Source organism: Toxotes jaculatrix, chromosome 15, assembly GCF_017976425.1.
Source record: "Toxotes jaculatrix isolate fToxJac2 chromosome 15, fToxJac2.pri, whole genome shotgun sequence".
NCBI lineage: Eukaryota > Metazoa > Chordata > Actinopteri > Toxotidae > Toxotes > Toxotes jaculatrix.
Window position 1 is genome coordinate 25,287,543 of NC_054408.1, and position 11,446 is coordinate 25,298,988.

The 11,446-nt window shown below is 43.0% G+C and overlaps 1 protein-coding gene across 3 annotated transcripts; it reads right to left on the bottom strand.

Moving 5' to 3' along the window:
- Window positions 1-144: 144 nt before the first annotated feature.
- pknox1.1 (pbx/knotted 1 homeobox 1.1) lies at window positions 145-11,437 on the bottom strand. Of its 3 annotated transcripts, none has more exons than XM_041057565.1 (11): window positions 11,373-11,437; window positions 9,697-9,809; window positions 8,291-8,421; window positions 7,420-7,591; window positions 6,668-6,868; window positions 6,285-6,402; window positions 6,000-6,097; window positions 5,563-5,691; window positions 5,397-5,473; window positions 4,639-4,805; window positions 145-2,081 (listed from the first exon to the last, which is right to left on the bottom strand). In XM_041057565.1, exons 2-11 carry the CDS (start codon window positions 9,745-9,747, stop codon window positions 1,900-1,902), a joined length of 1,326 nt encoding a protein of 441 aa, XP_040913499.1. In that variant the 5' UTR covers window positions 9,748-9,809; window positions 11,373-11,437; the 3' UTR covers window positions 145-1,899. The 3 variants fall into 3 exon arrangements, with proteins under 3 accessions (XP_040913499.1, XP_040913498.1, XP_040913501.1); XM_041057564.1 differs by lacking the exon at window positions 11,373-11,437 and adding an exon at window positions 10,406-10,675 and having other exon boundaries at window positions 6,252-6,402; XM_041057567.1 differs by lacking the exon at window positions 9,697-9,809 and having other exon boundaries at window positions 6,252-6,402; window positions 11,373-11,395.
- Window positions 11,438-11,446: the final 9 nt, after the last annotated feature.

The following is an 11,446-nucleotide window of genomic DNA, read 5'->3' on the forward strand; positions in this document are numbered from 1 at the left end:
TTTGGACGTTATCACATTTGACAAAAGAACCCTACAAACTGTACCACGTTAAAACGGTGGAGCCTTTAAAAACCAATCGTATCCTGTTTTTGGGGGGTTGGGGGGGCAAAAGTGACGGAGCGAGTGAAGAGACGGTGCACGGCAGAGAGTTAGGCATCGTTTATTCCAAAATAGAAAGCTCTAAGGCAAAACAGACAAGAGAAAAGTGAACAGCGCGTCATAAAAAGCAAGACAGACGCAAGTGAGGAACCGAGAGCTCAGCGAGGGCCCACCCACCGTCTGCACCCTCAGGTTGCATGAAATTAACCATTTCAAGTCTCAACTTTACAAGAGGGATATAAACCAGATTACTGCAACTATTGACAGACAACTGTTGTACAGTACAATATTACAGATACTCAAACAAGAGGCACCCCCCCCATTTGTGCAGTAATATAAACAAATTGATAAAGAGATTTCACTACATGTGTCTGTAGTGGCGGGGGGGGGGCCCAATGGAGGCTGCAGGGCTTAGTCCCAATCCTTCAGGCTGGCAATGAGCAAGGAGTCCAACTTTCCAACTGCTCTGTTTTCAATGCAGTAGCATGTATGTATACATAAATAAAAGTTTAATGCGTGCAAAAAGTCCACTGCTTCTCGTTGATGATGGAGCTCACATCTTACTGTGGATACCGATGGATATGTCCATCTCAGACCCTTGTGATTGTGTAATTAGCATAGTGTTCTGGATTGTGCATTTGAGAAAGTGATGCCTACGCTATTACTGTCGAACAATTAAAAGACGAAATGTATGGTATACACAATGCGGGTAAAACTGGAGCTGTATTTTAAAAAACAATCTGAGCACTACTGTCAAGTTACTCTTCAGATAACTGTGATGCTGCAGTACACAAAAAAAAATCATTAACAATGCTTTACAGAACCACAAGTGTTCTGCACTTTAGTGTCTATTTGACCAATTTCAACAAGGGTCAGACTTTCTTTTTGTGCTTCTTGGCAAGAATTGTTTAGAAAAGAACACAGGTAAGGCCTTGTTAGTATTGTAAGTTTAAAACCAATTTAAATAGCAATTTTCATCAGCATTCAATTCCTTTTTCTGTTTTTTAGAAAACTTCAAAGAACCCTGGAAAACAGGGTCGCTAGCTTTAATTATGAATCTGTACATAAATATTCCTTACAAAACAGGAGAACACAAAAAATGAAACAAAAAAAAACACTAATTTCATATTTTTGTATATAAAAATAAGCATCTCTCCTTTTTTTTTTTTTCTTTCAATCTCTTCACTCCGGGGGCTCTGCTTTGACCTGCAGGGGGACCCGTGTGAGAGCCGTGGAGTCAGTCGTAAGAGTGCGCACATCTAGTCAAAACACAAGCATGCAAAAAAGTGAAGACAAACCCTTACAGATACAACTTTAAAGTGTTGGCATCCAAAATGAGAAGTCAACTGGGGAGGGGGAACAGGGGCCGAGAGAAAAAAAAAAAGAAAAAAAAAGAAAAAAAAGGGGGAAAAAAATCAGAAAATCAGTCAACATTTATTAACGGAGCATACAAACTTGCTTCGGGTGTTTTTAACACTTCTTTTTTTTTTCTTCTGTTTGTTTGATTTAATCTTTTTGAGCTTAAATATACAAAAAAAGTGCACTCGCCTACATCAACTAAATAATTAAAAAACGGTTTCTGAAATGAAACTCCTGATGTACACACACGCGGTATAAACCGCCGTTCAGCAGGGTGGAGGGTTGGAAGAGTGCAGGACCGCTTCTGCTCTGTCCTGTTGTTTTGTGCTCTGTAGAAATCTAATGTGTCTGTACTATGATTCATCGTGTGTTTGAGGATGTTGACCTATTTAGGCATGTCTCGTGCGTACGTTTAGATCAGTGTAGGAGGGAGTGTGTCCTCTACTGCAGTGAGTCGCTGTTGTCCAGGCCCAGCCCGGCCATGTCTGCGTCGTCGTCCTCGTCGCCGCTGTCCCCCGACTCGTCTTCGCTGTGGCCTCCCAGCATCACCTGCTGTACTGCCAGCGTGGCACCGTCCGACGTCAGGCTCTGCAGACCCTCCACGTTCATTGTCACCATCGTACCTGATGACGACAGGAAAGAATATTTAACACTATACCTATACTCATACCAAGTTCATCTGGTTCAGAGGGTGCAGTCTTCCAGCTGTGCTGCACTCATGTCCAACAAATTTCTTCATCAGCAGCTGTGACCTTCTGACAGCCTGCTGCTTTCATTATATCTTATTTCCTGCTTTAACAGTCACCTCTACAGCTGAGACTGACTGACAGATTGAGTTCTTAGACAGATTTATTCCCCTCTGTGAAGACCATAGATGGTGTCTGATGCAACATGGCTCCACATGGTGAGGAGCAGTCTGAAGAGCCCAGACTGACTTAACAAAGATGGAGAGGGAACAGGAGCATCAGCAGGCTGCTGAGCATGAGGTGAAACCCAGCTGCAGCAGAGGCTAGGAGTGAGTTAACTGATCAGACTGTGTGAAGCACACAGCATGAAGTCGACCTCTACAGAAGAAAACCATCGTTCAGCACAAAACTGCCACATTAAACTTTGCAAGAACATGTTCTGGGCAGATGAAGCTAAAATAAACTTGTCTGGATCAGATGGAGTCCAGCATGTTGCGACCTTCAGACATGGAGGTGGGGGTGTTCTGATGTGGGGCTGCATGAGCCCAAAAGCTGTCGGGGAGATGACGTATAGACGGAACCGTGAATTCAAGTTTGTACACCGAATGAAAAGATGATTCCCAGTCTCAACAAGTTTGGCAGGAGAGGAGGAATTTTCCAGCATGACAATGATCCCAAACACACTGGAAAATGTTTTTAAAGAAGAAAAGGTGAAAAGTGTGAGCTGGGTCCAGTAGAACAGCTGTGGAGTATGTTTACTGCTGAAGGCTGAGCAACCAAACACCTCCAGCAAAGAGCAGCTGAGAAGAATCATGTGTGAAGAAGAAGAAGGAGGTTTGTGTACAGATCTGTGAAAGACTGGTATCATCCATCATCAAACCAGGAGAATCGAACATCATCAACAACAAAGACGCACAAACAAAATGACTTCTGAGATGGTGCTGATAATACTGTTAAATTTTACAGCTAGAAATGCACATACTGCATTTTACACTGCAGCTGTAACTCTGGGCAGACAACTTGTTGGAATTACTACATGAATCCCTGTCTTTTAATGTGTGTGCCCTATGAACCTGAAATAAAAGCTACATCTCCACATGGTTTTCTTCTTCAGGCTCTGAGCTTCAGCATATTCAGTTCAAAATAAAATACTGGATCCTAAAGTGCCATGTCTCAGCTTTAATTTGAGCAGGTTTACATCAGTATTAGAAAGAAACATGTGAGCGTTACAGCCCTTTTAATGAACAGTTTCCAAAATGTAAGGGTTCAAAAGTAACTCCACACTTAACTACTAAATGTTTCATGGGCAGCTGTGTGTTATGTCAGTGTTAGTACGTGAACAGAAGAGCTCACATTTGGCTCAGATTTGACTGAAACCTGAGAGCTTCCTTTTAGATTGAGGTGGAGTTGTCTGTCAATGTGAGGAGTAAAGTGAAGAAGGTGATGGTGCAAGTGAAGAAGATAATGAGGCTCAGCAAAAGCAAAAATAATGTATCAGATATGCAAGGTAGCTCTAAAAAAGCAGGTGCACAGTCTTCCTGTGCGCCTGCTGAGCATGGTACTGAGCTGGTAAACCCAGAAGCACGAGTCCTGTGGAAGAGCAGACGATCACTTGCATGGTGAAGAAGAGGCACAGCAAGCCAACAGTGTTCTCTAGGATGTAGGTGTATATGTTGTATGACTTCATGACCAAAACCACAGAGGATTCCCTACAAGACACAAACCTCTGGTCATAAAATGATACAAAAAGAGTTCTGCAGCAAAGATCTGTGCACTGATGGAACAAAGATCAATGTCTATCAAAATGATGGAAAGAGGAAAGTGACCCAAAGCCACCACTTCACCTGTCCAACATGGTGGTGGACCTGTTATAGCTTAAGCATGTATGGCTGCCAACGGAACTGGCAAACGCTTACTGATGATTTCAATGCTGACAGAAGCAACAGGATGAATAAAGAGGTAAACAGGAGCAGTCTGTGCTCAGACGCAGCCAAATGCATCCAAAGCCACTGGACGACATTTCGTTATTCAGCAGGACAACGATCCTAAACCTACGGCCAAAGCAATCAATCAGTCAATCACCTGATCTCAGTCTGACTAAGCTGCAGTCCACTTACCGAAGACCAGGCAAAAGGCAGAGACCCCACAATAAGCAGGAGCTGAAGGATCCTGCAGTGAAGGTCTGGGAGAGAATCTGTCCAAATACTTTTGAACCCATAAACTTTAGGCATTCTTTGTTAAACGGATTGTATTGATGTAACCCAGCTCAAATTGAAGCTGAGTCTTGGCTCTTTAATGTAGTAACCATTATTTTATTTTAAACTGAAGGTGCTGAAGCTCAGAGCGAGGAAAACAAAAATGTAGAGCAGTCCCAATGCTTAACATCAGGAAAACCCATACTGATAGTTCTGACTGTAAAGTTGGGTTTTTCTTTTTCTTTTCTATACCCTTTCAACCTAAACACAAACTGTACACATTAAACATTGCTGTGTACCGTCTGGCATGGTAACATGCTGCTGGTTGCCTCCCCCAGCGGCAATGGAGTCAGGCCAGAAGCGCTGCAGTGGCCGGTTTTGAGGCGTTTTCTTCTTGGCTTTGGGTGTCTCAGAGGAGCTGGCGTCCAACATGGGCTGCAGGATCCGCCTCCGTGCGTTTATAAACCTTGAGAAACAAAACAATTACAGTTGGTTTTTCTCCATCTGTGACCGCACTGGCTAAAATGTGTGCTTTTGTAGTTTCTCGCAAGTGTTGCAGTCCTTTACACCTCCAGTCCTCACAGGCTGTGATGAAACCCCCTCCCCCAAAAATGGCCCCAATCAAGCAGCGAACTCAGTCCAAGATGGATAAATAACACGTAGCTAGCTAACTGCTAGGAGAGTTACCCATCTATGATTGCAAATGTGACCCTCAAACCCTCACTGTGTCAACACTGTACTCACTAAATTGTGGCTCTAGAAAGAAATGTGCTCTCCTTGATGCTCAGTTCTGCTGTCTTTGTTTTAGAGTGCAGAAAATATTTGGACGGGATGTCTGAGTCCCACCTGTTATCCATTAAAAACAGCTTTACTGTTACTTTCAACTTGCAAAAACACTGGGCAAACAACACTCCGCTTTTCTTAAGGATCAAACGCAACAAGCAGAGATTGTTAATGACTGACTTCAAAAGACAGCAAGTAGACATGAAGCTGGGATGACACAGGTACATGGTATTGGATTGTGTCTTTGTGAGCCACCAGGACACCCAAACCTCACCAGTTGTTGACTTGCAGAAGTGTCAGGTTTGTCTGAGTAGCAATCTGCTTCTTTTCATCCTCCGTTGGATATGGGTGCTACATGAGAGAGAAGGGGAACAAATGCTTCAGTGTTTTAAGTGTTTTTGAACATTACACAGGCAAAAATTCGGTGCATGAAAACTTACCCCGATGTGCTGGAACAGCCATGAGCGCATGACGTTGGTGGCATGTTTGGGTAGGACGCCACGCTTGTTCTTGGTTGAGTTGTCATCGTGATTAAAGAGATTCAAGTCCTGGTGAAACTGTAGCTGGAGCTAAACAAAACACATTCATTCAGTGACCTTCCTATAAGTCTCTCACCAACAACACATAGTTCTGTTCAAATTCCAGTCCTGTTCCATACTTGGAAATACTGAAACTCTGAATTATCAATTTGGAATGAAACTCTCACACACACATTTAAACCACGGGAATTTAAACCAGTATTTTTCCCCTCTGACAGGGCCCATTTGTAAGCCAATAAAATTGTCATGTACATCCCCCGCAATATGTCTATGCCCTGTTTTAAGAGCCACTGATTTAAACTATAAAGCAGCATCAGTCACAAGCAGAGATGTTCTACCTGATTGTTTTGGACGCGTATTGTCCCGGGAGAAAGAGCCTGTGTAACCACCTGGCCCTGAGGAGTGACAACTGTAACTGGCTGGTACACCGTGCCACCTGAAAGTATCACACACACACACACACACACACACACACACACACACACACACACAAAATAATATAATCTGCTGAGCTGTAGAGTGCAGGCTGCAAAGACATGTTCCCACTGGTACATGGTAATATCTCAGCTGCAGTCACAATAGTACAGTACCTGAGGAAGGGGTTGTATGCCATGATGACATACCTGCGACCACCTGGGTGGGGTTGACAGCTGTCACGGTAACATTCCCTTGCTGCAGGGCTGATGCTGGCACCACAATTTGAGCCTGGGGACTGATGGCCCCCGAAATAGAGCTGGGGTTCTGCATGATAGAGCATGCACACGCAAAATGGTCCTGAGTCCCATATGTATACTTTTCATGTTGATGTAAACAACATTGATTTAACTTAAAAATAAAATCAAATGTATTAAAGGCAAAATAATCTGATCCAAAACAATAACAATGTCAGTGTCTGGTATGACACTTTCACTTCAAAGGCACCAACAGATCGAACTATAGGTAGTGATTTATTCTAGAATCTAAATTTGATTAGTGGTGATGAGCACAGTCCACCCACAGTGCATACCTGGGTCTTGGTGGGTGAGAAGCTCTGGGCCTGGCCTTGTACAGGGGAATACGGGCTGCCTGGCTCCCCACTCAGCAGGGTCTCGCTGTTCATCTTAGTCTTGAGGCAGGCGATGTAGCGGCTACAGAAGTCCTTGCACAAGTCACTTACCTTCTCCAGCTCTAGCAGGTGAATCCGCAGCACCTGGATGGCTTTGACCATCTGGAGGTAAGAAGTAAAGAGGGCAGGTTCAGCTACAGCATAGTGCCCCATGTCATATTCACTGGCTCAGTGACAACAATTGTGGCATCTGATCATTCTCAGAAGGTACTGTATTCTAATTAACAATTAAAGAAACTGTGAACAGGTCTGCATCTCACCAAGCTGCTGAGGTCAAAAGTCCCACTTTGTATTACTTTGTGAAAGGCTTTGCCTCCATGCCTTGGTTGTGTCAAATACCTCAGAACATAACTGTTTCTCAGCCTTGTGTTTGTGTTACTACACCCAAAATTCTTTACTAGATGTGAACAGAAGGGTCCAACAGATACTGGAATTTCCATGTCAAATCTAATCTGTCAACAGGGTTTGATTCAAACTATCTTAAAACCTGCATCAAATTCAGTGCTGTCTATGTCAAGGCAAAACGTTTCTCTCTTCATTTTATACTATAGTGATCGCTATAAATATTTACTTTAATAAATCTTATTTTTTATAAATCAAACAACAACCAAAAATCTGACAACGTCTACCCCAGATATGCAGATGTATCTCACCAAGTTGTCGAGTTCAGGGTCCTCACTGAAGAAAGGTTTGCCCTCTTTCTCCTGATTGCGGACAAAGTTCTCAATGTCCACATCAAAGCTTGCCGAGGTAATGCATTCAGAGCTCAGTGTGGACTGTTCACACTTCTCAAACAGCAGGGCCAACAGAGGGAACAGGGGATGCCTGTGAAAGGTGCGTCCCCCCATCCCCAACAACACACACACACACACACACACAAAATAGGACAACTTAGTAAACTGCACACTCATTTTACAGGACATTTGAAATGCATGTTATATATTTATATATGTTCTCCCCACGAACAAAGCATGGCTTCCAAAATGCACAAACACCAAAACAAGGGCTACACGTGTTAAGGGCACCTGAAAATAAATAATGACACAGATACCTGAGGATGTCAAAATAAAGTGGAAGACTGCTGTACACACTAATCCTCTTTTTCCTTGTCTACTGTATGTTTACAAAGACCAGACTATATATAACATGAAACTATACTTCTCAGCCGAGTACTGGCAGTTTAGCTTGGCATGAGACCATGTGACTTGTTTGCAGGCCCTGGTTAGACTTTAAGTGGGCAGTGTGAACATAATAAAAATGCAATAAAGAGTTCCATTAGTTCAGACGAAAGAAAAAAATCAGCCGTAGGTATTAACGACCCTTTTGAATTTCAAATGTCAGAGCAATATGAAAGTCACATGAACAAAGGGGAGGCCTTCGTGGACCTTGGGATAGTTTAGTTTCTGGCCAATCTGAAAGTAATGAAGTTTAAATATGGAAAGAGAGGAACGCAGATTTAAGAATAGAGGGGTGTTGTTCTGATTCTCTCTCACTAAACAAACACACACGCAGAATTAGCTCTACCGATATATGGAGGCTTTGTCCGCATCCATGGGTGTCTGTGGCTCTGTTGGTGCTGGGCTGGGCGCCTCTGCCAACGTCCCCTCAATAAACTTCTGCTCCGAATCACTGTCTACCTTTACCACACCTTGCATCTGCAGAAAACGACAAAACAAATGAGAAAAGAAAGCAGTGGAGAGAAAGAAACAGACAGAGGAGGTAAAGAGAAAGGCAGAGAAGGAAAGACATAAAAACATCATGTGAGGACCAAGAGTGGCTGCAGGGCAAAGCTTAACACAGAGCCTTGCTTCAGTATGAACCCTGTGGAAAGTCATGAGAACATGGTGTGAAAACACTTCAGGAAACTGTGGTGTTTTCCTACAAATTTTAACTGAATTCATTTTTTAAAAATGAGTATGAAGACCTATTTACTGTAATCATCAACAAAACAAAGAGGTGTCGTGAGCTGTCAATCCTGTATCAGTCGCTAGCACTATTTGTTGAGTTACCTAATTTTTGACAGAATTTATTCTTGTGGATGCACACAAGACATTATCTGGCCTCTGGTCTCTTGAAATTTCTTTGTGCGCACATTATGGCTAGACTACATCTATCCAGTGGTGTGTTACAACTGCAGTGCAGACCAAACCACTACCGTCTAGCGTTATGATCTGACTGCAATTTCAAATATAATCCAGAACCTGCGCGTACACACCTCTGCTAAGCTCCACTCAGGGGAACATTCTCTTCCTCTTCTTTCACACATTTTCACACCATGCCTACCTACCAGCAACCCAGGATCCCTTCCAGGAGCATAAATCCCATAGCTAACCATGTGACTGAGACCAACAATGACTTAAATTGAGCACAAACATGCTAAAAATAATCACTTGCTTGGGGCGTAAAATTTCTCGTTAGTCATAGATTATTCTCAGCTCCTGACACCCCCAAATTTGGCACTTGAATAAAGATGTTTTGTAAGCAATTTACATGAGCAGATACAGAAATACTAGACATAAATAGGGCTTTATATCACATCAGTGTCTTTCATACAGTGATTTATTTGTGGTGGTCTTCCACAGACAGACAAGCACGCTGCCAACAGATTACAAAAATTGATGTAATAGCGGTAACATTAGTTGTGTTCTAGTGTTAAATGCATTGAGTGTTTCCCTTCTGTTTGGCTATCCAGACGGACTTACCACCACTAAAAATAACTGGAGGATCCACAGGCAAGGAGTACAAAATACTGAAATCTGGAACCAGAAATATTAGTGTCCTTTCTCAGTGTTGTGTTTCAGTGTCGTTTGTGTGTTATCTTTGGCAAACAAGCAAAACAAAAAAAAACAAAAACAAAACTGCAGTTCGGCCAGCTGGAACAAGCTGTGTTGGCCTTGAGACCCCAAACCAAATTTCTCCCTCTCACCCACCTGCTGCTCTCCCTTTGGATACTTGTCTATGGAAACCGACTGGGCTGCCATCACGTTCACTGCAGATGCTGCAAACACTGGGGCATTATAGAGAGCAGGGACAGGTGGCCAACCTACACAATGCACATAGTTTCAGTTAGGCTACCTGTAAGCGATGCCCACAGTGTGGGCACAAAAGCTATAAATAATGTAACTATCCTGATGTCAGAATGAAATTATAATTAGCTTTGTAGACTGGACTGGTGTGATTAAGCCAGAATAAGCAAGCTTTATTTAATACTACAATAGCTTAAATTGAACATTAATGCTGACTAATGTAAAATTATGTTGGCTAATCATTACAAACTTACAATTTTATGTTCAAATATTTATTCAAAAATAAGACACAAATAAATATTTAGCGTTTAGGAGGACGACAGCTGAAGTAACACTGAACACTCACTAAGTTTTAAATGTTCTGCCCTGATATATTAAACACATCAGGGCAAAAGAATGGACGGTAAAGGCACTTTCAGAAAAAAAAAAGTGAGTAACGTTTATGAAGGGACCGCGTTTACTGGATATTTCTAGTCAATATCCAGAAACATTTCTGTCCACGCCACTCTTATAAAACAACAGGAGACTGGTATATAGAACCTGATGTCCGTTGTTATAACAGTAGTCAAAACATATGTAAACGATATCCCGTAGCTGACATTAACACACCCACCACGATGTGCTTAGCTTTTAGCCGTGTTAGCTGCTCAGACACCATTTGTGGCGGCAAGGGGAAATTTAAGTTTAAGAAAACCACTGGGGAAACATTAGCTATCCATCGTCTAACTTGGATAACGCCAATGTTATTCGCAAACAAAGCAGCTAGGTTGGAGTATGCTTTGTTTTTTCACATTACTGGGCTAGCTAGCCTGTAACGCTAACACCACATTGGCGTTAGCTTGCGAACCCAGTCTGAGGTTACCCCAAAAGAGCAACCGTCTGGCCGAGTTACAGCTAATGTTAGCAAGGTAGCTAACTGTTAACTTGAAAGTGTTTCTCATGCTGATTCGGTGCAACCAAAGTGCAAAGCGCCATATTTAGCAAGGGGATCGCTGCCAAAAAACAACAAAAAAACAAGCTAAACGAGCTAGCCAGGTACAAAAAAACACCCTGCTGCGGATTGATACGCTGCGAGCCGCTTGCCCAAATAACAAGCAAGCATCGGTCGCTTTACCGTTTTTGAATTAATATTATAAATGAATATGCATTTCTTGACAGCTGTGTACAGTAATTCTACTGCAGTGATATTAAGAAGCACTGTCTGAACACCAGGCTAGACCGGTTGATCCTCAAATCCTTCCCACATCAATCAATCAAGCGGGGACAGCTGCCTTATCCTTCCCCTCCCCTCCGCGGTAACGATACAACTGTCGGACCTCGTTTCTAGTTCTCTCGCCCTTTGCTTTTCCACAATCCTCCTCTGCCCCCAAAACGCCGACATATTTTTTTAGCCCCCCTCCCTTGTATACAGGTTTTTTTTTTATTCTTCCCGGAGCGCTGCCGCTTCGGTTTCCCTTCCAAAAACACACTCCGCTGCCCTGACTAGGTCCGCGCGCCTCGCCCTGGGGCATTTTTGCGTGCGGCCTAGATTGTTTGATTGATAGGGAACGGAAAAAGAGGGATTTTGAGTGACAGCTTACCTGAGTGCCAATCTTCGTCACACTGACAAGCGGCTGCAGCAATCGGGACCCGCAGTTGTCGCGTTGCGTCATCG